At 49.5% G+C, this 26,474-nt stretch overlaps 1 protein-coding gene across 1 annotated transcript in view; it reads right to left on the bottom strand.

The window, feature by feature from the left end:
* Positions 1–26,474, bottom strand: part of map7b (microtubule-associated protein 7b) — a 62,624-nt gene that overhangs the window by 4,121 nt on the left and 32,029 nt on the right. The window contains exons 10-14 of the mRNA XM_065009418.1: positions 25,536–25,678; positions 23,597–23,877; positions 10,307–10,457; positions 9,953–10,067; positions 9,658–9,762 (exon numbers count right to left, since the gene is read on the bottom strand). Coding sequence (XP_064865490.1) covers positions 9,658–9,762; positions 9,953–10,067; positions 10,307–10,457; positions 23,597–23,877; positions 25,536–25,678 — 795 coding nt within the window. The remainder of the gene's footprint in view (positions 1–9,657; positions 9,763–9,952; positions 10,068–10,306; positions 10,458–23,596; positions 23,878–25,535; positions 25,679–26,474) is intronic.

Here is a 26,474-nt window from a genome sequence, read left to right on the forward strand (position 1 = left end):
GGGTACCTACATTTGGAAGTAAACACAGGGTACCTACATTTGGAAGTAAACACAGGGTACCTACATTTGGAAGTAAACACAGGGTAGCTTTGGACATTTACATTTGGAAGTAAACACAGGGTAGCTACATTTGAAACACAGGGTAGCTACATTTGGAACACAGGGTAAACACAGGGTACCTACATTTGGTAAACACAGGGTAAATTTGGAAGTAAACAAACACAGGGTAGCTACATTTGGAAGTAAACACAGGGTAGCTACATTTGGAAGTAAACACAGGGTAGCTACATTTGGAAGTAAACACAGGGTAGCTACATTTGGAAGTAAACACAGGGTACCTACATTTGGAAGTAAACACAGGGTACCTACATTTGGAAGTAAACACAGGGTACCTACATTTGGAAGTAAACACAGGGTACCTACATTTGGAAGTAAACACAGGGTACCTACATTTGGAAGTAAACACAGGGTACCTACATTTGGAGGTAAACACAGGGTACCTACATTTGGAGGTAAACACAGGGTACCTACATTTGGAAGTAAACACAGGGTACCTACATTTGGAAGTAAACACAGGGTACCTACATTTGGAGGTAAACACAGGGTACCTACATTTGGAAGTAAACACAGGGTACCTACATTTGGAAGTAAACACAGGGTACCTACATTTGGAAGTAAACACAGGGTACCTACATTTGGAAGTAAACACAGGGTACCTACATTTGGAGGTAAACACAGGGTACCTACATTTGGAGGTAAACACAGGGTACCTACATTTGGAGGTAAACACAGGGTATCTACATTTGGAAGTAAACACAGGGTACCTACATTTGGATGTAAACACAGGGTACCTACATTTGGAAGTAAACACAGGGTACCTACATTTGGAGGTAATAATAATACTGAGTACCATAACGATACCACAGAGAGAGAGAGAAACAATGCCGAAAGTCAAATATACAGAAGTGCTACTGTATAAACCATGGTGGTCTATCCTCCATCTGGAGAGCTACTGGGTCAGCCCTACTCAAAACAAACCCACGGCAGCTTCAGGTCCTACAGTCTGATGTGAACAGTCTGAACAACAGTCTGATGTGAACAGTCTGATGTGTACAGTCTGATGTGAACAGTCTGATGTGTACAGTCTGATGTGAACAGTCTGATGTGAAAAGTCTGATGTACAACAGTCTGATGTGAACAGTCTGAACAACAGTCTGATGTGAACAGTCTGAACAACAGTCTGATGTGAACAGTCTGAACAACAGTCTGAACAACAGTCTGAACAACAGTCTGAACAACAGTCTGAACAACAGTCTGAACAACAGTCTGATGTGAACAGTCTGATGTGAAGAGTCTGATGTGAACAGTCTGAACAACAGTCTGATGTGAACAGTCTGAACAACAGTCTGAACAACAGTCTGATGTGAACAGTCTGATGTGAACAGTCTGATGTGAACAGTCTGAACAACAGTCTGATGTGTACAGTCTGATGTGTACAGTCTGAACAACAGTCTGATGTGTACAGTCTGAACAACAGTCTGATGTGTACAGTCTGAACAACAGTCTGATGTGTACAGTCTGAACAACAGTCTGATGTGTACAGTCTGATGTGTACAGTCTGAACAACAGTCTGATGTGTACAGTCTGAACAACAGTCTGATGTGTACAGTCTGAACAACAGTCTGATGTGAACAGTCTGATGTGAAGAGTCTGATGTGTACAGTCTGAACAACAGTCTGATGTGAACAGTCTGAACAACAGTCTGATGTGAACAGTCTGAACAACAGTTTGATGTGTACAGTCTGAACAACAGTTTGATGTGTACAGTCTGATGTGAACAGTCTGATGTGTACAGTCTGAACAACAGTCTGATGTGAACAGTCTGATGTGAACAGTCTGAACAACAGTCTGATGTGTACAGTCTGAACAACAGTCTGATGTGAACAGTCTGATGTGAACAGTCTGATGTGTACAGTCTGAACAACAGTCTGATGTGTACAGTCTGAACAACAGTCTGATGTGTACAGTCTGAACAACAGTCTGATGAGAACAGTCTGATGTGAACAGTCTGATGTGAACAGTCTGATGTGAACAGTCTGATGTGAACAGTCTGATGTGAACAGTCTGATGTGAACAGTCTGAACAACAGTCTGATGTGAACAGTCTGAACAACAGTCTGATGTGAACAGTCTGATGTGTACAGTCTGATGTGAACAGTCTGAACAACAGTCTGATGTGTACAGTCTGATGTGTACAGTCTGAACAACAGTCTGATGTGAACAGTCTGATGTGAACAGTCTGATGTGAACAGTCTGAACAACAGTCTGAACAACAGTCTGATGTGAACAGTCTGATGTGTACAGTCTGATGTGAACAGTCTGAACAACAGTCTGATGTGTACAGTCTGATGTGTACAGTCTGAACAACAGTCTGATGTGAACAGTCTGATGTGAACAGTCTGATGTGTACAGTCTGATGTGAACAGTCTGAACAACAGTCTGATGTGAACAGTCTGATGTGAACAGTCTGATGTGAACAGTCTGATGTGAACAGTCTGATGTGAACAGTCTGATGTGAACAGTCTGAACAACAGTCTGATGTGAACAGTCTGATGTGAACAGTCTGATGTGAACAGTCTGATGTGTACAGTCTGATGTGAACAGTCTGATGTGAACAGTCTGATGTGAACAGTCTGATGTGAACAGTCTGATGTGAACAGTCTGATGTGTACAGTCTGATGTGTACAGTCTGATGTGAACAGTCTGATGAACAGTCTGATGTGAACAGTCTGATGTGAACAGTCTGATGTGAACAGTCTGATGTGAACAGTCTGATGTGAACAGTCTGATGTGAACAGTCTGATGTGAACAGTCTGATGTGAACAGTCTGATGTGAACAGTCTGATGTGAACAGTCTGAACAACAGTCTGATGTGAACAGTCTGAACAACAGTCTGATGTGTACAGTCTGAACAACAGTCTGATGTGAACAGTCTGAACAACAGTCTGATGTGTACAGTCTGAACAACAGTCTGATGTGTACAGTCTGATGTGAACAGTCTGAACAACAGTCTGATGTGAACAGTCTGATGTGAACAGTCTGATGTGTACAGTCTGATGTGTACAGTCTGATGTGAACAGTCTGAACAACAGTCTGATGTGAACAGTCTGATGTGAACAGTCTGATGTGAACAGTCTGATGTGAACAGTCTGATGTGAACAGTCTGAACAACAGTCTGATGTGAACAGTCTGATGTGAACAGTCTGATGTGAACAGTCTGATGTGAACAGTCTGATGTGAACAGTCTGAACAACAGTCTGATGTGAACAGTCTGATGTGAACAGTCTGATGTGAACAGTCTGAACAACAGTCTGATGTGAACAGTCTGATGTGAACAGTCTGATGTGAACAGTCTGATGTGAACAGTCTGATGTGAACAGTCTGATGTGAACAGTCTGATGTGAACAGTCTGATGTGAACAGTCTGATGTGAACAGTCTGATGTGTACAGTCTGATGTGAACAGTCTGATGTGAACAGTCTGATGTGAACAGTCTGAACAACAGTCTGATGTGTACAGTCTGAACAACAGTCTGATGTGAACAGTCTGAACAACAGTCTGAACACAGTCTGAACAACAGTCTGATGTGTACAGTCTGAACAACAGTCTGATGTGTACAGTCTGAACAACAGTCTGATGTGTACAGTCTGAACAACAGTCTGATGTGAACAGTCTGAACAACAGTCTGATGTGAACAGTCTGAACAACAGTCTGATGTGAACAGTCTGATGTGTACAGTCTGAACAACAGTCTGATGTGAACAGTCTGAACAACAGTCTGATGTGAACAGTCTGATGTGAACAGTCTGAACAACAGTCTGATGTGTACAGTCTGATGTGAACAGTCTGATGTGAACAGTCTGATGTGAACAGTCTGATGTGAACAGTCTGATGTGAACAGTCTGAACAACAGTCTGATGTGACAGTCTGAACAACAGTCTGATGTGAACAGTCTGAACAACAGTCTGATGTGAACAGTCTGAACAACAGTCTGATGTGAACAGTCTGATGTGAACAGTCTGATGTGAACAGTCTGATGTGAACAGTCTGATGTGAACAGTCTGAACAACAGTCTGAACAACAGTCTGATGTGAACAGTCTGATGTGAACAGTCTGATGTGAACAGTCTGATGTGAACAGTCTGAACAACAGTCTGATGTGAACAGTCTGAACAACAGTCTGATGTGTACAGTCTGATGTGTACAGTCTGATGTGTACAGTCTGATGTGTACAGTCTGAACAACAGTCTGATGTGAACAGTCTGAACAACAGTCTGAACAACAGTCTGATGTGAACAGTCTGATGTGAACAGTCTGATGTGAACAGTCTGATGTGAAACGTCTGATCTGAACAGTCTGATGTGAACAGTCTGATGTGAACAGTCTGAACAACAGTCTGATGTGTACAGTCTGAACAACAGTCTGATGTGTACAGTCTGATGTGTACAGTCTGATGTGTACAGTCTGATGTGAACAGTCTGATGTGAACAGTCTGAACAACAGTCTGATGTGAACAGTCTGAACAACAGTCTGATGTGAACAGTCTGATGTGAACAGTCTGATGTGAACAGTCTGATGTGAACAGTCTGATGTGAACAGTCTGAACAACAGTCTGATGTGAACAGTCTGAACAACAGTCTGATGTGAACAGTGATGTGAACAGTCTGATGTGAACAGTGATGTGAACAGTCTGATGTGAACAGTCTGATGTGAACAGTCTGATGTGTACAGTCTGATGTGTACAGTCTGATGTGTACAGTCTGAACAACAGTCTGATGTGAACAGTCTGATGTGAACAGTCTGAACAACAGTCTGATGTGAACAGTCTGATGTGAACAGTCTGATGTGTACAGTCTGAACAACAGTCTGATGTGTACAGTCTGAACAACAGTCTGATGTGTACAGTCTGAACAACAGTCTGATGTGAACAGTCTGAACAACAGTCTGATGTGTACAGTCTGAACAACAGTCTGATGTGTACAGTCTGATGTGTACAGTCTGAACAACAGTCTGATGTGAACAGTCTGAACAACAGTCTGATGTGAACAGTCTGATGTGAACAGTCTGATGTGAACAGTCTGATGTGAACAGTCTGATGTGAACAGTCTGATGTGAACAGTCTGATGTGAACAGTCTGATGAACAGTCTGATGTGAACAACAGTCTGAACAACAGTCTGATGTGAACAGTCTGATGTGAACAGTCTGATGTGAACAGTCTGATGTGAACAGTCTGAACAACAGTCTGAACAACAGTCTGAACAACAGTCTGATGTGAACAGTCTGAACAACAGTCTGATGTGAAAAGTCTGATGTGAACAGTCTGATGTGAACAGTCTGATGTGAACAGTCTGATGTGAACAGTCTGATGTGAACAGTCTGATGTGAACAGTCTGAACAACAGTCTGAACAACAGTCTGATGTGAACAGTCTGATTGTGAACAGTCTGAACAAGTCTGATCTGAACAGTCTGAACAACAGTCTGATGTGAACAGTCTGATGTGAACAGTCTGAACAACAGTCTGATGTGAACAGTCTGAACAACAGTCTGAACAACAGTCTGATGTGTACAGTCTGATGTGTACAGTCTGATGAACAACAGTCTGATGTGAACAGTCTGATGTGAACAGTCTGAACAACAGTCTGATGTGAACAGTCTGAACAACAACAGTCTGATGTGAACAGTCTGAACAACAGTCTGATGTGAACAGTCTGATTGTGAACAGTCTGAACAACAGTCTGATGTGAACAGTCTGAACAACAGTCTGATGTGAACAGTCTGATGTGAACAGTCTGAACAACAGTCTGATGTGTACAGTCTGATGTGTACAGTCTGATGTGTACAGTCTGAACAACAGTCTGATGTGTACAGTCTGAACAACAGTCTGATGTAACAGTCTGATGTGTACAGTCTGAACAACAGTCTGATGTGAACAGTCTGAACAACAGTCTGATGTGTACAGTCTGAACAACAGTCTGATGTGTACAGTCTGATGTGTACAGTCTGATGTGTACAGTCTGATGTGAACAGTCTGATGTGTACAGTCTGAACAACAGTCTGATGTGTACAGTCTGAACAACAGTCTGATGTGTACAGTCTGATGTGTACAGTCTGAACAACAGTCTGATGTGAACAGTCTGATGTGAACAGTCTGATGTGAACAGTCTGATGTGTACAGTCTGAACAACAGTCTGATGTGAACAGTCTGATGTGAACAGTCTGAACAACAGTCTGATGTGAACAGTCTGAACAACAGTCTGATGTGAACAGTCTGAACAACAGTCTGATGTGTACAGTCTGAACAACAGTCTGATGTGTACAGTCTGATGTGTACAGTCTGAACAACAGTCTGATGTGAACAGTCTGATGTGAACAGTCTGAACAACAGTCTGATGTGAACAGTCTGAACAACAGTCTGATGTGAACAGTCTGATGTGTACAGTCTGATGTGTACAGTCTGATGTGAACAGTCTGAACAACAGTCTGATGTGAACAGTCTGAACAACAGTCTGAACAACAGTCTGATGTGAACAGTCTGATGTGAACAGTCTGATGTGAACAGTCTGATGTGAACAGTCTGATGTGAACAGTCTGATGTGAACAGTCTGAACAACAGTCTGATGTGAACAGTCTGATGTGAACAGTCTGATGTGAACAGTCTGATGTGAACAGTCTGATGTGAACAGTCTGATGTGAACAGTCTGATGTGAACAGTCTGATGTGAACAGTCTGAACAACAGTCTGATGTGAACAGTCTGAACAACAGTGATGTACAGTCTGATGTGTACAGTCTGATGTGTACAGTCTGATGTGAACAGTCTGAACAAGTCTGCTGTGAACAGTGATGTGTAAAGTCTGATGTGTACAGTCTGATGTGAACAGTCTGAACAACAGTCTGATGTGAACAGTCTGATGTGAACAGTCTGAACAAAAGTCTGATGTTTACAGTCTGATGTGAACAGTCTGATGTGTACAGTCTGATGTGAACAGTCTGATGTGAACAGTCTGAACAACAGTATGAACACCCAGTAGCGCACCAGGAAGGGGAATATTAGATGTTGTAGCCTATTTCATGACCCTGCAACCAGAACATGGTATAAACCAGTGTCCTCCTTCAGTGTCAGTGTCCTCCGTCAGTGTCCTCCTTCAGTGTCCTCCTTAAGTGTCAGTGTCCTCCTTCAGTGTCCTTCTTAAGTGTCAGTGTCCTCCTTCAGTGTCCTCCTTCAGTGTCAGTGTCCTCCTTCAGTGTCAGTGTCCTCCTTCAGTGTCAGTGTCCTCCTTCAGTGTCAGTGTCCTCCTTCAGTGTCAGTGTCCTCCTTCAGTGTCAGTGTCCTCCTTCAGTGTCAGTGTCCTCCTTCAGTGTCAGTGTCCTCCTTCAGTGTCAGTGTCCTCCTTCAGTGTCCTCCTTCAGTGTCAGTGTCCTCCTTCAGTGTCAGTGTCCTCCTTCAGTGTCAGTGTCCTCCTTCAGTGTCAGTGTCCTCCTTCAGTGTTCAGTGTCCTCCTTCAGTGTTCAGTGTCCTCCTTCAGTGTCCTCCTTCAGTGTCAGTGTCCTCCTTCAGTGTCAGTGTCCTCCTTCAGTGTCAGTGTCCTCCTTCAGTGTTCAGTGTCCTCCTTCAGTGTTCAGTGTCCTCCTTCAGTGTTAGTGTCCTCCTTCAGTGTCCTCCTTCAGTGTTAGTGTCCTCCTTCAGTGTTAGTGTCCTCCTTCAGTGTCCTCCTTCAGTGTCCTCCTTCAGTGTTAGTGTCCTCCTTCAGTGTCCTCCTTCAGTGTCCTCCTTCAGTGTCCTCCTTCAGTGTCAGTGTCCTCCTTCAGTGTCCTCCTTCAGTGTCTTCCTTCAGTGTCCTCCTTCAGTGTCAGTGTCCTCCTTCAGTGTCAGTGTCAGTGTCCTCCTTCAGTGTCCTCCTTCAGTGTCAGTGTCCTCCTTCAGTGTCAGTGTCCTCCTTCAGTGTCAGTGTCCTCCTTCAGTGTCCTGTCCTCCTTCAGTGTCCTCCTTCAGTGTCAGTGTCCTCCTTCAGTGTCAGTGTCCTCCTTCAGTGTCAGTGTCCTCCTTCAGTGTCAGTGTCCTCCTTCAGTATTAACATATCTGTACTTTTGTCTGCATGGGAGGCATGTGTCCATTATGTTCCTATAAAAATATCTCTCTGGATATGAGTGAGTGTCGGCCATTCGTGGATATGAGTGAGAACTGCTGGAAGTTTTTTATTAGGACATGACATTAATTCATGCTAATAATAGCAGGCTCAATAGTTAACTATTGAGCTAACTAGCCAAGCTACAAGCTGTTTTGAATTGGCTATGTACTCTACCATCTCTAAAGCATAGATACCGTAGCTCTAGCATCTCTAAAGCATAGATACCGTAGCTCTACCATCTCTAAAGCATAGATACTGTAGCTCTACCATCTCTAAAGCATAGATACCGTAGCTCTAGCATCTCTAAAGCATAGATACCGTAGCTCTACCATCTCTAAAGCATAGATACCGTAGCTCTCTACCATCTCTAAAGCATAGATACTCTAGCATCTCTAAAGCATAGATACCGTAGCTCTCTACCATCTCTAAAGCATAGATACTGTAGCTCTAGCATCTCTAAAGCATAGATACCGTAGCTCTACCATCTCTAAAGCATAGATACCGTAGCTCTCTACCATCTCTAAAGCATAGATACTGTAGCTCTAGCATCTCTAAATCATAGATACCGTAGCTCTACCATCTCTAAAGCATAGATACCGTAGCTCTAGCATCTCTAAAGCATAGATACCGTAGCTCTAGCATCTCTAAAGCATAGATACCGTAGCTCTCTAGCATCTCTAAAGCATAGATACCGTAGCTCTCTACCATCTCTAAAGCATAGATACCGTAGCTCTCTACCATCTCTAAAGCATAGATACCGTAGCTCTCTACCATCTCTAAAGCATAGATACCGTAGCTCTCTACCATCTCGAAAGCATAGATACCGTAGCTCTAGCATCTCTAAAGCATAGATACCGTAGCTCTCTACCATCTCTAAAGCATAGATACCGTAGCTCTCTACCATCTCGAAAGCATAGATACCGTAGCTCTACCATCTCTAAAGCATAGATACCGTAGCTCTCTACCATCTCTAAAGCATAGATACCGTAGCTCTCTACCATCTCTAAAGCATAGATACCGTAGCTCTAGCATCTCTAAAGAATAGATATCCGTAGCTCTAGCATCTCTAAAGCATAGATACCGTAGCTCTAGCATCTCTAAAGCATAGATACTGTAGCTCTAGCATCTCTAAAGCATAGATACCGTAGCTCTACCATCTCTAAAGCATAGATACCGTAGCTCTCTACCATCTCTAAAGCATAGATACCGTAGCTCTTTAGCTCTAGCATCTTGAAAGTGTAGATGCCGTAGCTCTAGCATCTTGAAAGTGTAGATACAGTAGCTCTACCATCTTGAAAGTGTGCCTCGGTAGGAGTATCATTTGACGTTTTAGTTGTCCCCATGGTGACAACAACTTAGCAGCGGCACAATATAACGGAAACACCAAACACCGTCTCCGGTTTTAGTTGTCGCCATGGAAACACCATCTCCGGTCGCATTCTGTTAAGACGGGAAACCCTGTAACGCGTTACCTTCTTCCTCTCCAACCTTTCAGCCTCCTCTTTCTGAAAATGTTTCTCTCTCTCCTTCCTCAGTCTGTCTGCATCCTCCCTCTGACGACATTCCTCCTCCTCTCTCTGAGAACACACACAGAGAGAGACAGAGACATATGGGAGTATGAGTAAAGATCATAACGTCGACCCCTCTAAAGGCAGGCAGGGCGACCCCTCTACAGGCAGGGCGACCCCTCTACAGGCAGGGCGACCCCTCTACAGGCAGGGCGACCCCTCTACAGGCAGGCAGAGTGTGAGAGAGAGAGAGTCTGACCTGTTTCTGCTGTCGCTCTGCCTCCTCTCTCTCCTGCTGGGCTCTCTCCTCCTCCTCCTCCCTCCTTCTCTCCTCCTCCTCCTCTCTCCTCTGTCTCTCCTCAGCCTTACCACACCTGGATACACACAGAGTAAGTACACACACACAGTACACACACAGTACACACAGTACACAGTACACACACAGTACACACACAGTACACACACAGTACACAGTACACACACAGTACACAGTACACACACAGTACACAGTACACAGTACACACACAGTACACACACAGTACACAGTACACAGTACACACACAGTACACAGTACACACACAGTACACAGTACACACAGTACACACAGTTGTACCTCTCTGCCTCCTCCTGTATCCCTCTCCTCTCCTCCCCTCTCTCCCTCTGTTCCCGGGCTTGTCTGCGTTTCTCTGCCAGGACCCGTGTGGCCTCCTCTGGGTCTGTGGTGCCTGCAGTTGACTTATGGGCTGGGGAACTGCCCACACTCTCTATACACACACACACACACACACACACACGTCATGTGGCTGTACAATGCTGTGATGTGGAATATCCAGAAAAGCTGCTCAGCATCCAACCAGCTGCAGTAACAGACCGGCTGCAGTAACAGACCAGCTGCAGTAACAGACCAGCTGCAGTAACAGACAGGCTGCAGTAACAGACAGGCTGCAGTAACAGACAGGCTGCAGTAACAGACCAGCTGCAGTAACAGACCAGACCAGCAGCAGTAACAGACCAGACCAGCTGCAGTAACAGACCAGACCAGCTGCAGTAACAGACAGGCTGCAGTAACAGACCAGCTGCAGTAACAGACCAGACCAGCAGCAGTAACAGACCAGACCAGCTGCAGTAACAGACCAGACCAGCTGCAGTAACAGACCAGACCAGCAGCAGTAACAGACCAGACCAGCTGCAGTAACAGACCAGACCAGCTGCAGTAACAGACCGGCTGCAGTAACAGACCAGACCAGCTGCAGTAACAGAACAGACCAGCTGCAGTAACAGACAGGCTGCAGTAACAGACAGGCTGCAGTAACAGACAGGCTGCAGTAACAGACCAGACCAGCAGCAGTAACAGACCAGACCAGCTGCAGTAACAGACCAGACCAGCTGCAGTAACAGACAGGCTGCAGTAACAGACCAGCTGCAGTAACAGACCAGACCAGCAGCAGTAACAGACCAGACCAGCTGCAGTAACAGACCAGACCAGCAGCAGTAACAGACCAGACCAGCAGCAGTAACAGACCGGCTGCAGTAACAGACCAGGCTGCAGTAACAGACAGGCTGCAGTAACAGACAGGCTGCAGTAACAGACCAGACCAGCAGCAGTAACAGACCAGACCAGCTGACAGTAACAGACCAGACCAGCTGCAGTAACAGACCCAGCTGCAGTAACAGACAGGCTGCAGTAACAGACAGGCTGCAGTAACAGACCAGACCAGCTGCAGTAACAGACCAGACCAGCTGCAGTAACAGACCAGACTGCAGTAACAGACCAGCTGCAGTAACAGACCAGCTGCAGTAACAGACCAGCTGCAGTAACAGACAGACCAGCTGCAGTAACAGACCGCTGCAGTAACAGACCAGCTGCAGTAACAGACAGGCTGCAGTAACAGACCAGGCTGCAGTAACAGACCAGCTGCAGTAACAGACCAGCTGCAGTAACAGACCAGCTGCAGTAACAGACCAGGCTGCAGTAACAGACAGGCTGCAGTAACAGACAGACTGCAGTAACAGACCAGGCTGCAGTAACAGACAGGCTGCAGTAACAGACCAGGCTGCAGTAACAGACAGGCTGCAGTAACAGACCAGAGTAACAGACCAGCTGCAGTAACAGACCAGACCATCTGCAGTAACAGACCAGCTGCAGTAACAGACCAGACCAGCTGCAGTAACAGACCGCTGCAGTAACAGACAGCTGCAGTAACAGACAGGCTGCAGTAACAGACAGGCTGCAGAACAGACAGCTGCAGTAACAGACCAGCTGCAGTAACAGACCAGACCAGCTGCAGTAACAGACCAGCTGCAGTAACAGACCAGCTGCAGTAACAGACCAGGCTGCAGTAACAGACCGCTGCAGTAACAGACCAGCTGCAGTAACAGACAGGCTGCAGTAACAGACCAGCTGCAGTAACAGACCAGCTGCAGTAACAGACAGACCAGCTGCAGTAACAGACCAGCTGCAGTAACAGACCAGACCAGCTGCAGTAACAGACCAGACCAGCTGCAGTAACAGACAGGCTGCAGTAACAGACCAGGCTGCAGTAACAGACCAGGCTGCAGTAACAGACCAGCTGCAGTAACAGACCGGCTGCAGTAACAGACCAGGCTGCAGTAACAGACCAGCTGCAGAACAGACCAGCTGCAGTAACAGACCAGGCTGCAGTAACAGACCAGCTGCAGTAACAGACCAGACTGCAGTAACAGACCAGACCAGCTGCAGTAACAGACCAGACTGCAGTAACAGACAGGCTGCAGTAACAGACCAGGCTGCAGTAACAGACCAGCTGCAGTAACAGACCAGCTGCAGTAACAGACAGGCTGCAGTAACAGACAGGCTGCAGTAACAGACCAGGCTGCAGTAACAGAACAGCTGCAGTAACAGACAGACAGTAACAGACCAGCTGCAGTAACAGACCAGACCAGCTGCAGTAACAGACAGGCTGCAGTAACAGACCAGCTGCAGTAACAGACCAGCCAGCTGCAGTAACAGACCAGACCACCTGCAGTAACAGACCAGACCAGCAGCAGTAACAGACCAGACCAGCAGCAGTAACAGACCAGACCAGCTGCAGTAACAGACCAGCTGCAGTAACAGACAGGCTGCAGTAACAGACCAGACCAGCTGCAGTAACAGACCAGACCAGCTGCAGTAACAGACCAGACCAGCTGCAGTAACAGACAGGCTGCAGTAACAGAACAGCTGCAGTAACAGACCAGACTGCAGTAACAGACCAGACCAGCAGTAACAGACCAGGCTGCAGTAACAGACAGACCAGCAACAGACAGACCAGCTGCAGTAACAGACCAGGCCAGCAGTAACAGACCAGCTGCAGTAACAGACCAGACCAGACCAGTAGCAGTAACAGGCTGACAGTAACAGACAGGCTGCAGACCAGCTGCACAGACCAGGCTGCAGTAACAGACCAGCTGCAGTAACAGACAGGCCAGCTGCAGTAACAGACCAGCTGCAGTAACAGACCAGCTGCAGCTGCAGTAACAGACAGGCTGCAGTAACAGACAGGCTGCAGTAACAGACCAGACCAGCTGCAGTAACAGACCAGACCAGCTGCAGTAACAGACCAGCTGCAGTAACAGACCGGCTGCAGTAACAGACCGGCTGCAGTAACAGACAGGCTGCAGTAACAGACAGGCTGCAGTAACAGACAGGCTGCAGTAACAGACAGGCTGCAGTAACAGACCGGCTGCAGTAACAGACAGGCTGCAGTAACAGACAGGCTGCAGTAACAGACAGGCTGCAGTAACAGACCAGACCAGCAGCAGTAACAGACCAGACCAGCTGCAGTAACAGACCGGCTGCAGTAACAGACAGGCTGCAGTAACAGACCGGCTGCAGTAACAGACCAGACCAGCTGCAGTAACAGACAGGCTGCAGTAACAGACAGGCTGCAGTAACAGACAGGCTGCAGTAACAGACAGGCTGCAGTAACAGACAGGCTGCAGTAACAGACAGGCTGCAGTAACAGACAGGCTGCAGTAACAGACAGGCTGCAGTAACAGACAGGCTGCAGTAACAGAACAGCTGCAGTAACAGACAGGCTGCAGTAACAGACCGGCTGCAGTAACAGACAGGCTGCAGTAACAGACAGGCTGCAGTAACAGACAGGCTGCAGTAACAGACCAGCTGCAGTAACAGACAGGCTGCAGTAACAGACCGGCTGCAGTAACAGACAGGCTGCAGTAACAGACCGGCTGCAGTAACAGACCGGCTGCAGTAACAGACCAGACCAGCAGCAGTAACAGACCAGCTGCAGTAACAGAACAGACCAGCTGCAGTAACAGACCAGACCAGCTGCAGTAACAGACCAGCTGCAGTAACAGACCAGACCAGCTGCAGTAACAGACAGGCTGCAGTAACAGACCAGCTGCAGTAACAGACCAGACCAGCTGCAGTAACAGACCAGACCAGCTGCAGTAACAGACCAGCTGCAGTAACAGACAGGCTGCAGTAACAGACCAGCTGCAGTAACAGACCAGCTGCAGTAACAGACAGGCTGCAGTAACAGACCAGCTGCAGTAACAGACAGGCTGCAGTAACAGACAGGCTGCAGTAACAGACAGGCTGCAGTAACAGACCAGCTGCAGTAACAGACAGGCTGCAGTAACAGACCAGCTGCAGTAACAGACCAGCTGCAGTAACAGACCGGATGCAGTAACAGACAGGCTGCAGTAACAGACCAGCTGCAGTAACAGACCAGCTGCAGTAACAGACAGGCTGCAGTAACAGACCAGACCAGCTGCAGTAACAGACCAGACCAGCTGCAGTAACAGACCAGACCAGCTGCAGTAACAGACCAGCTGCAGTAACAGACCAGCTGCAGTAACAGACCAGACCAGCAGCAGTAACAGACCAGACCAGCAGCAGTAACAGACCAGACCAGCTGCAGTAACAGACCAGACCAGCTGCAGTAACAGACCAGACCAGCTGCAGTAACAGACCAGCTGCAGTAACAGACCAGACCAGCTGCAGTAACAGACAGGCTGCAGTAACAGACAGGCTGCAGTAACAGACAGGCTGCAGTAACAGACCAGCTGCAGTAACAGACCAGCTGCAGTAACAGACAGGCTGCAGTAACAGACCGGCTGCAGTAACAGACCGGCTACAGTAACAGACAGGCTGCAGTAACAGACAGGCTGCAGTAACAGACCGGCTGCAGTAACAGACCAGCTGCAGTAACAGACCGGCTGCAGTAACAGACCGGCTGCAGTAACAGACAGGCTGCAGTAACAGACCAGCTGCAGTAACAGACCAGCTGCAGTAACAGACCAGCTGCAGTAACAGACCAGACAGGCTGCAGTAACAGACCAGACAGGCTGCAGTAACAGACAGGCTGCAGTAACAGTAACAGACAGGCTGCAGTAACAGACAGGCTGCAGTAACAGACAGGCTGCAGTAACAGACCAGACCAGCAGTAACAGACCAGACCAGCAGTAACAGACCAGACAAGCAGCAGTAACCGACCAGACCAGCTGCAGTAACAGACCAGACCAGCTGCAGTAACAGACCAGACCAGCTGCAGTAACAGACCAGACCAGCTGCAGTAACAGACCAGACCAGCTGCAGTAACAGACCAGACCAGCAGCAGTAACAGACCAGACCAGCAGCAGTAACAGACCAGCTGCAGTAACAGACCAGACCGGCTGCAGTAACAGACCAGACAGGCTGCAGTAACAGACCGGCTGCAGTAACAGACCGGCTGCAGTAACAGACAGGCTGCAGTAACAGACAGGCTGCAGTAACAGACCGGCTGCAGTAACAGACCGGCTGCAGTAACAGACAGGCTGCAGTAACAGACAGGCTGCAGTAACAGACCGGCTGCAGTAACAGACCGGCTGCAGTAACAGACCGGCTGCAGTAACAGACCAGCTGCAGTAACAGACCAGCTGCAGTAACAGAACAGACCAGCTGCAGTAACAGACCAGCTGCAGTAACAGACCAGACTGCAGCTAACAGACAGGCTGCAGTAACAGACAGGCTGCAGTAACAGACCAGACCAGCAGCAGTAACAGACCAGACCAGCTGCAGTAACAGACCAGACCAGCTGCAGTAACAGACAGGCTGCAGTAACAGACCGGCTGCAGTAACAGACCGGCTGCAGTAACAGACAGGCTGCAGTAACAGACAGGCTGCAGTAACAGACCAGCTGCAGTAACAGACCAGCTGCAGTCACAGACCAGCTGCAGTAACAGACCAGCTGCAGTAACAGACAGGCTGCAGTAACAGACCGGCTGCAGTAACAGACAGGCTGCAGTAACAGACCAGCTGCAGTAACAGACAGGCTGCAGTAACAGACCAGCTGCAGTAACAGACCAGCTGCAGTAACAGAGTAACAGACAGGCTGCAGTAACAGACCAGAGTAACAGACCAGCTGCAGTAACAGACCAGACCAGCTGCAGTAACAGACCAGTAAGACAGCTGCAGTAACAGACAGGCTGCAGTAACAGACAGGCTGCAGTAACAGACAGGCTGCAGTAACAGACAGGCTGCAGTAACAGACCAGCTGCAGTAACAGACCAGACCAGCTGCAGTAACAGACCAGACCAGCTGCAGTAACAGACCAGACCAGCTGCAGTAACAGACCAGACCAGCTGCAGTAACAGACCAGCTGCAGTAACAGACCAGCTGCAGTAACAGACCAGCTGCAGTAACAGACCAGCTGCAGTAACAGACCAGACCAGCAGCAGTAACAGACCAGACCAGCAGCAGTAACAGACCAGACCAGCTGCAGTAACAGACCAGACCAGCTGCAGTAACAGACCAGACCAGCTGCAGTAACAGACCAGCTGCAGTAACAGACCAGACCAGCTGCAGTAACAGAAACAGACCAGCTGCAGTAACAGAAACAGACCAGCTGCAGTAACAGACCAGCTGCAGTAACAGACCAGCTGCAGTAACAGACAGGCTGCAGTAACAGACCGGCTGCAGTAACAGACCGGCTGCAGTAACAGACAGGCTGCAGTAACAGACAGGCTGCAGTAACAGACCGGCTGCAGTAACAGACCAGCTGCAGTAACAGACCGGCTGCAGTAACAGACCAGGCTGCAGTAACAGACCAACAGACAGGCTGCAGTAACAGACCAGCTGCAGTAACAGACCAGCTGCAGTAACAGACCAGCTGCAGTAACAGACCAGACTGCAGTAACAGACCAGACAGGCTGCAGTAACAGACAGCTGCAGTAACAGAACAGACAGGCTGCAGTAACAGACAGGCTGCAGTAACAGACAGGCTGCAGTAACAGACCAGACCAGCAGTAACAGACCAGACCAGTAGCAGTAACAGACCAGACCAGCAGCAGTAACAGACCAGCTGCAGTAACAGACCAGACCAGCTGCAGTAACAGACCAGACCAGCTGCAGTAACAGACCAGACCAGCTGCAGTAACAGACCAGACCAGCTGCAGTAACAGACCAGACCAGCAGCAGTAACAGACCAGACCAGCAGCAGTAACAGACCAGCTGCAGTAACAGACCAGACCAGCTGCAGTAACAGACCAGACAGGCTGCAGTAACAGACCGGCTGCAGTAACAGACCGGCTGCAGTAACAGACAGGCTGCAGTAACAGACAGGCTGCAGTAACAGACCGGCTGCAGTAACAGACCGGCTGCAGTAACAGACAGGCTGCAGTAACAGACAGGCTGCAGTAACAGACCGGCTGCAGTAACAGACCAGACCAGCTGCAGTAACAGACCAGGCTGCAGTAACAGACCGGCTGCAGTAACAGACCAGCTGCAGTAACAGACCAGCTGCTGCAGTAACAGACCGCTGCAGTAACAGACCAGCTGCAGCCAGCTGCAGTAACAGACAGGCTGCAGTAACAGACAGGCTGCAGTAACAGACAGGCTGCAGTAACAGACCAGACCAGCAGCAGTAACAGACCAGACCAGCTGCAGTAACAGACCAGACCAGCTGCAGTAACAGACAGGCTGCAGTAACAGACCGGCTGCAGTAACAGACCGGCTGCAGTAACAGACAGGCTGCAGTAACAGACAGGCTGCAGTAACAGACCAGCTGCAGTAACAGACCAGCTGCAGTCACAGACCAGCTGCAGTAACAGACCAGCTGCAGTAACAGACAGGCTGCAGTAACAGACCGGCTGCAGTAACAGACAGGCTGCAGTAACAGACCAGCTGCAGTAACAGACAGGCTGCAGTAACAGACCAGCTGCAGTAACAGACAGGCTGCAGTAACAGACAGGCTGCAGTAACAGACCGGCTGCAGTAACAGACCGGCTGCAGTAACAGACCGGCTGCAGTAACAGACCGGCTGCAGTAACAGACCGGCTGCAGTAAGACAGGCTGCAGTAACAGACAGGCTGCAGTAACAGACAGGCTGCAGTAACAGACAGGCTGCAGTAACAGACAGGCTGCAGTAACAGACAGGCTGCAGTAACAGACCAGACCAGCAGTAACAGACCAGACCAGCAGCAGTAACAGACCAGACCAGCTGAAGTAACAGACCAGACCAGCTGCAGTAACAGACCAGACCAGCTGCAGTATCAGTACAGACCAGCTGCAGTAACAGACCAGACCAGCTGCAGTAACAGACCAGCTGCAGTAACAGACCAGACCAGCTGCAGTAACAGACCAGACCAGTAGCAGTAACAGACCAGACCAGTAGCAGTAACAGACCAGACCAGTAGCAGTAACAGACCAGACCAGCAGCAGTAACAGACCAGACCAGCTGCAGTAACAGAACAGACCAGCTGCAGTAACAGTACAGACCAGCAACAGACCAGACCAGCTGCAGTAACAGACCAGACCAGCTGCAGTAACAGACCAGACCAGCTGCAGTAACAGACCAGACCAGCAGCAGTAACAGACCAGCTGCAGTAACAGACCAGACCAGCTGCAGTAACAGACCAGACCAGCTGCAGTAACAGACCAGACCAGTAGCAGTAACAGACCAGACCAGTAGCAGTAACAAACCAGACCAGCAGCAGTAACAGACCAGACCAGCTGCAGTAACAGAACAGACCAGCTGCAGTAACAGAACAGACCATCTGCAGTAACAGAACAGACCATCTGCAGTAACAGACCAGCTGCAGTAACAGACCAGCTGCAGTAAGAGACCAGACCAGCAGCAGTAACAGAAACAGACCATCTGCAGTAACAGACCACCTGCAGTAACAGACCACCTGCAGTAACAGAACAGACCAGCTGCAGTAACAGACCAGCTGCAGTAACAGACCAGACCAGCTGCAGTAACAGACCAGCTGCAGTAACAGACCAGACCAGTAGCAGTAACAGACCAGACCAGCAGCAGTAACAGACCAGCTGCAGTAACAGAACAGACCATCTGCAGTAACAGACCACCTGCAGTAACAGAACAAACCAGCTGCAGTAACAGACCACCTGCAGTAATAGAACAGACCAGCTGCAGTAACAGAACAGCTGCAGTAACAGACCAGACCAGCTGCAGTAACAGACCAGCTGCAGTAACAGACCAGACCAGCAGCAGTAACAGACCAGACCAGCAGCAGTAACAGACCAGCTGCAGTAACAGAACAGACCATCTGCAGTAACAGACCACCTGCAGTAACAGAACAGACCAGCTGCAGTAACAGACCAGCTGCAGTAACAGACCAGCTGCAGTAACAGACCAGACCACCTGCAGTAACAGACCAGCTGCAGTAACAGACTAGACCAGCTGCAGTAACAGACCAGACCAGCTGCAGTAACAGACCAGACCAGCTGCAGTAACAGACCAGACCAGCTGCAGTAACAGACCAGACCAGCTGCAGTAACATACCAGACCACCTGCAGTAACAGATCAGCTGCAGTAACAGACCAGACCACCTGCAGTAACAGATCAGCTGCAGTAACAGACCAGACCAGCTGCAGTAACAGAGCAGACCAGCTGCAGTAACAGACCAGACCACCTGCAGTAACAGACCAGCTGCAGTAACAGAACAGACCAGCTGTAGTAACAGACCAGACCAGCTGCAGTAACAGACCAGCTGCAGTAACAGAACAGACCAGCTGCAGTAACAAAACAGACCGACTGCAGTAACAGACCACCTGCAGTAACAGAACAGAGCAGCTGCAGTAACAGACCAGCTGCAGTAACAGACCAGACCAGCTGCAGTAACAGACCAGCTGCAGTAACAGACCAGCTGCAGTAACAGACCAGCTGCAGTAACAGACCAGACCAGCTGCAGTAACAGACCAGACCATCTGCAGTAACAGACCATCTGCACTAACAGACCAGCTGCACTAACAGACCAGCTGCAGTAACAAAACAGACCAGCTGCACTAACAGACCAGCTGCACTAACAGACCAGCTGCAGTAACAGACCAGCTGCAGTAACAGACCAGCTGCAGTAACAGACCAGCTGCAGTAACAGACCAGCTGCAGTAACAAACCAGACCAGCTGCAGTAACAGACCAGACCAGCTGCAGTAACAGACCAGACCAGCTGCAGTAACAGACCAGCTGCAGTAACAGACCAGCTGCAGTAACAGAACAGACCAGCTGCAGTAACAGAACAGACCAGCTGCAGTAACAGACCAGACCAGCTGCAGTAACAGACCAGACCAGCTGCAGTAACAGACCAGACCAGCTGCAGTAACAGACCAGACCAGCTGCAGTAACAGACCAGACCAGCTGCAGTAACAGACCAGACCAGCTGCAGTAACAGACAGACCAGCTGCAGTAACAGACCAGACCAGCTGCAGTAACAGACCAGACCAGCTGCAGTAACAGACCAGACCAGCAGCAGTAACAGACCAGACCAGCTGCAGTAACAGACCAGACCAGCTGCAGTAACAGACCAGACCAGCTGCAGTAACAGACCAGACCAGCTGCAGTAACAGACCAGACCAGCTGCAGTAACAGACCAGACCAGCTGCAGTAACAGTACAGACCAGCTGCAGTAACAGACCAGACCAGTAGCAGTAACAGACCAGACCAGTAGCAGTAACAGACCAGACCAGCAGCAGTAACAGACCAGCTGCAGTAACAGAACAGACCAGCTGCAGTAACAGAAACAGACCAGCTGCAGTAACAGACCAGACCAGCAACAGTACAGACAAGCTGCAGTAACAGACCAGACCAGCTGCAGTAACAGACCAGACCAGCAGCAGTAACAGACCAGACCAGCAACAGTACAGACAAGCTGCAGTAACAGACCAGACCAGCTGCAGTAACAGACCAGACCAGTAGCAGTAACAGACCAGCTGCAGTAACAGACCAGACCAGCTGCAGTAACAGACCAGACCAGTAACAGACCAGCAACAGACCAGACCAGCAACAGACCAGACCAGCTGCAGTAACAGACCAGCTGCAGTAACAGACCAGACCAGTAACAGACCAGACCAGCAACAGACCAGACCAGCAACAGACCAGACCAGCAACAGACCAGACCAGCAACAGACCAGACCAGCTGCAGTAACAGACCAGACCAGCTGCAGTAACAGAACAGACCAGCAACAGACCAGACCAGCTGCAGTAACAGAACAGCTGCAGTAACAGACCAGACCAGTAGCAGTAACAGACCAGACCAGCAGCAGTAACAGACCAGCTGCAGTAACAGAACAGACCATCTGCAGTAACAGACCACCTGCAGTAACAGAACAGACCATCTGCAGTAACAGACCAGCTGCAGTAACAGACCAGCTGCAGTAACAGACCAGCTGCAGTAACAGACCAGCTGCAGTAACAGACCAGACCAGCTGCAGTAACAGACCAGACCAGCTGCAGTAACAGACCAGCTGCAGTAACAGACCAGCTGCAGTAACAGACCAGCTGCAGTAACAGAACAGACCAGCTGCAGTAACAGACCAGCTGCAGTAACAGAACAGACCAGCTGCAGTAACAGACCAGCTGCAGTAACAGAACAGACCAGCAGCAGTAACAGAACAGACCAGCTGCAGCAACAAAACAGACCATCTGCAGTAACAAAACAGACCACCTGCAGTAACAGACCACCTGCAGTAACAGAACAGACCAGCTGCAGTAACAGAACAGACCAGCTGCAGTAACAGAACAGCTGCAGTAACAGAACAGCTGCAGTAACAGACCAGCTGCAGTAACAAACCAGACCAGCTGCAGTAACAGACCAGACCAGCTGCAGTAACAGACCAGACCGTCTGCAGTAACAGACCACCTGCAGTAACAGAACAGACCAGCTGCAGTAACAGACCAGCTGCAGTAACAGACCAGCTGCAGTAACAGACCAGCTGCAGTAACAGACCAGCTGCAGTACCAGACCAGCTGCAGTAACAGACCAGACCAGCTGCAGTAACAGACCAGCTGCAGTAACAGACCAGCTGCAGTAACAGACCAGCTGCAGTAACAGACCAGCTGCAGTAACAGCCCAGACCAGCTGCAGTAACAGACCAGCTGCAGTAACAGACCAGCTGCAGTAACAGACCAGACCAGCTGCAGTAACAGACCAGACCAGCTGCAGTAACAGACCAGACCAGCTGCAGTAACAGAACAGACCAGCTGCAGTAACAGAACAGCTGCAGTAACAGACCAGCTGCAGTAACAGACCAGACCAGTAGCAGTAACAGACCAGACCAGCAGCAGTAACAGACCATCTGCAGTAACAGAACAGACCATCTGCAGTAACAGACCACCTGCAGTAACAGAACAGACCACCTGCAGTAACAGAACAGACCAGCTGCAGTAACAGACCAGCTGCAGTAACAGACCAGCTGCAGTAACAGACCAGACCAGCTGCAGTAACAGACCAGACCAGCTGCAGTAACAGACCAGCTGCAGTAACAGAAACAGACCAGCTGCAGTAACAGAACAGACCAGCTGCAGCAACAAAACAGACCATCTGCAGTAACAGACCACCTGCAGTAACAGAACAGACCAGCTGCAGTAACAGAACAGACCAGCTGCAGTAACAGAACAGCTGCAGTAACAGAACAGCTGCAGTAACAGAACAGCTGCAGTAACAGACCAGCTGCAGTAACAGACCAGCTGCAGTAACAGACCAGCTGCAGTAACAAACCAGACCAGCTGCAGTAACAGACCAGACCAGCTGCAGTAACAGACCAGACCGTCTGCAGTAACAGACCACCTGCAGTAACAGAACAGACCAGCTGCAGTAACAGACCAGCTGCAGTAACAGACCAGCTGCAGTAACAGACCAGCTGCAGTAACAGACCAGACCAGCTGCAGTAACAGCCCAGACCAGCTGCAGTAACAGACCAGCTGCAGTAACAGACCAGCTGCAGTAACAGACCAGCTGCAGTAACAGACCAGACCAGCTGCAGTAACAGACCAGACCAGCTGCAGTAACAGAACAGACCAGCTGCAGTAACAGAACAGACCAGCTGCAGTAACAGACCAGCTGCAGTAACAGAACAGACCAGCTGCAGTAACAGACCAGCTGCAGTAACAGACCAGACCAGCTGCAGTAACAGACCAGACCAGCTGCAGTAACAGACCGTCTGCAGTAACAGACCACCTGCAGTAACAGACCAGACCAGCTGCAGTAACAGACCAGACCAGCTGCAGTAACAGACCGTCTGCAGTAACAGACCACCTGCAGTAACAAAACAGACCAGCTGCAGTAACAGAACAGCTGCAGTAACAGACCAGCTGCAGTAACAGACCAGCTGCAGTAACAGACCAGCTGCAGTAACAGACCACCTGCAGTAACAAAACAGACCAGCTGCAGTAACAGAACAGCTGCAGTAACAGACCAGCTGCAGTAACAGACCAGCTGCAGTAACAGACCAGCTGCAGTAACAGACCAGACCAGCTGCAGTAACAGACCAGACCAGCTGCAGTAACAGACCAGACCAGCTGCAGTAACAGACCAGACCAGCTGCAGTAACAGACCAGACCAGCTGCAGTAACAGACCAGCAGCAGTAACAGAACGCTAGCTGTCGTGTGTGTGTGTGTGTGTGTGTGTGGCCTCCACTCACCGCTGACTGCTGACAGTGTGTCCTTCGTGTCTGTGCTGGGGCAGGCTTTGGGTTGGCCCAGGCTCTGGGGGCGGGGCTGGGAGGGGGTCACAGCCCCCTGGTCTCCCTCAGGTCCTCCTGCCTGTAGTCCAATTAGAGACAGGCTCTCTGGCACTGTCCTACTGGGCCTGAGGTTCCCCAAGTCCTCTCCACTGGGAGACCGTAGCTGCTTGGGGGTGGAGGGGCGAGGGGACAGCTTCTGGGGGGGTCTGGAGGGAGGAAGGGACAGCTTCTGGGGGGGTCTGGAGGGAGAAAGGGGAGAGCGTATTTGGCTACTCTGAAATGGCACCCTATTCCCTATATAGAGCACTACTTTTATTTATATTTAACCTTTACTTAACTAAGTCTGTAAATAACAATGACGGCCTAGGAACAGTGGATTAACTGGTCTAGGAACAGTGGAACAGTGGGTTAACTGGTCTAGGAACAGTGGGTTAACTGGTCTAGGAACAGTGGGTTAACTGGTCTAGGAACAGTGGGTTAACTGGTCTAGGAACAGTGGGTTAACTGGCCTAGGAACAGTGGGTTAACTGGCCTAGGAACAGTGGGTTAACTGGTCTAGGAACAGTGGGTTAACTGGTCTAGGAACAGTGGGTTAACTGGTCTAGGAACAGTGGATTAACTGGTCTAGGAACAGTGGATTAACTGGTCTAGGAACAGTGGATTAACTGGTCTAGGAACAGTGGAACAGTGGGTTAACTGGTCTAGGAACAGTGGGTTAACTGGTCTAGGAACAGTGGGTTAACTGGTCTAGGAACAGTGGGTTAACTGGTCTAGGAACAGTGGGTTAACTGGTCTAGGAACAGTGGGTTAACTGGTCTAGAAACAGTGGGTTAACTGGCCTAGGAACAGTGGGTTAACTGGTCTAGGAACAGTGGATTAACTGGTCTAGGAACAGTGGAACAGTGGGTTAACTGGTCTAGGAACAGTGGATTAACTGGTCTAGGAACAGTGGATTAACTGGTCTAGGAACAGTGGGTTAACTGGTCTAGGAACAGTGTGTTAACTGGTCTAGGAACAGTGTGTTAACTGGTCTAGGAACAGTGTGTTAACTGGTCTAGGAACAGTGGAGGGGGTTAACTGGCCTAGGAACAGTGGGTTAACTGGTCTAGGAACAGTGGGTTAACTGCCTTGTTCAGGGGCAGAATGACAGATTGTTACCTTCAGTTCAGTTATTCAATCTAGCAACCTTCTGGTTACCGGCCCAATGCTCTAACCACTAGGCTACCTGCCGGCCAACACTCTAACCACTAGGCTACCTGCCGGCCCAACGCTCTAACCACTAGGCTACCTGCCGGCCCAACGCTCTAACCACTAGGCTACCTGCCGGCCCAACGCTCTAACCACTAGGCTACCTGCCGGCCCAACGCTCTAACCACTAGGCTACCTGCCGGCCCAACGCTCTAACCACTAGGCTACCTGCCGGCCCAACGCTCTAACCACTAGGCTACCTGCCGGCCCAACGCTCTAACCACTAGGCTACCTGCCGGCCCAACGCCCTAACCACTAGACTACCTGCCGCCCACAACGCTCTAACCACTAGGCTACCTGCCGGCCCAACGCTCTCACCACTAGGCTACCTGCCGGCCCAACCAGAGCCTTTAACCAGGGCCTTTAACCAGGGCCTTTAACCAGGGCCTTTAACCAGGGCCTTTAACCAGGGCCTTTAACCAGGGCCTTTAACCAGGGCCTTTAACCAGGGCCTTTAACCAGAGCCTTTAACCAGAACCTTTAACCAGAACCTTTAACCAGAACCTTAGAGCAATGTTAGTGGGTAAGAACCTAACAGTTACTAACACTAGATGAGGTAGTTCAGGAGACAGTCCATAGAATGACATACAAAGTCATAGTATAGAAAGAGAACAACTCTAGGATCTCTATGAGCTGCTATTCCACCAACCTGCCAGGTGAGGGCGGTGTCACTCTACTCTGCTGTTTCCCTGGTGACCGGAACCTCTTGTCAGTAGGCGTGGTCAGAGGAGGTGTGGCCAGAGGCAGGGAGAGGTTGCTCCAAGACTTCCTGACAAAGTCCTTATGTTTATCCTTAAACACACACACACACACACACACAGACGGATGAAACGATCTTCAATTAATGTGGAACTGCCTCCTCTTCCTCTGACACCACATGACTGAAGGGGGTCCAAACTGACTGACGGTAGCGTATTGATGCTAACATGGGACAGTGTGGGGACGGTAGCGTATTGATGCTAACATGGGACAGTGTGGGGACGGTAGCGTATTGATGCTAACATGGGACAGTTAGCCTGAGGGTAGCGTATTGATGCTAACATGGGACAGTGTGGGGGTCCTGGCGGTAGCGTATTGATGCTAACATGGGACAGTGTGGGGTCCTGACGGTAGCGTATTGATGCTAACATGGTGACAGTGATGGGGACAGTCCTGACGGTAGCGTATTGATGCTAACATGGGACAGTGTGGGGATCCTGACGGTAGCGTATTGATGCTAACATGGGACAGTGTGGGGGTCCTGGCGGTAGCGTATTGATGCTAACATGGGACAGTGTGGGGGTCCTGACGGTGGCGTATTGATGCTAACATGGGACAGTGTGGGGGTCCCGACGGTAGCGTATTGATGCTAACATGGGACAGTGTGGGGGTCCTGACGGTAGCGTATTGATGCTAACATGGGACAGTGTGGGGGTCCCGACGGTAGCGTATTGATGCTAACATGGGACAGTGTGGGGTCCTGACGGTAGCGTATTGATGCTAACATGGGACAGTGTGGGGGTCCTGACGGTAGCGTATTGATGCTAACATGGGACAGTGTGGGGGTCCCGACGGTAGCGTATTGATGCTAACATGGGACAGTGTGGTG

Source organism: Oncorhynchus nerka, linkage group LG24 (genome assembly GCF_034236695.1).
Source record: "Oncorhynchus nerka isolate Pitt River linkage group LG24, Oner_Uvic_2.0, whole genome shotgun sequence".
NCBI classification, from domain to species: Eukaryota; Metazoa; Chordata; class Actinopteri; order Salmoniformes; family Salmonidae; genus Oncorhynchus; species Oncorhynchus nerka.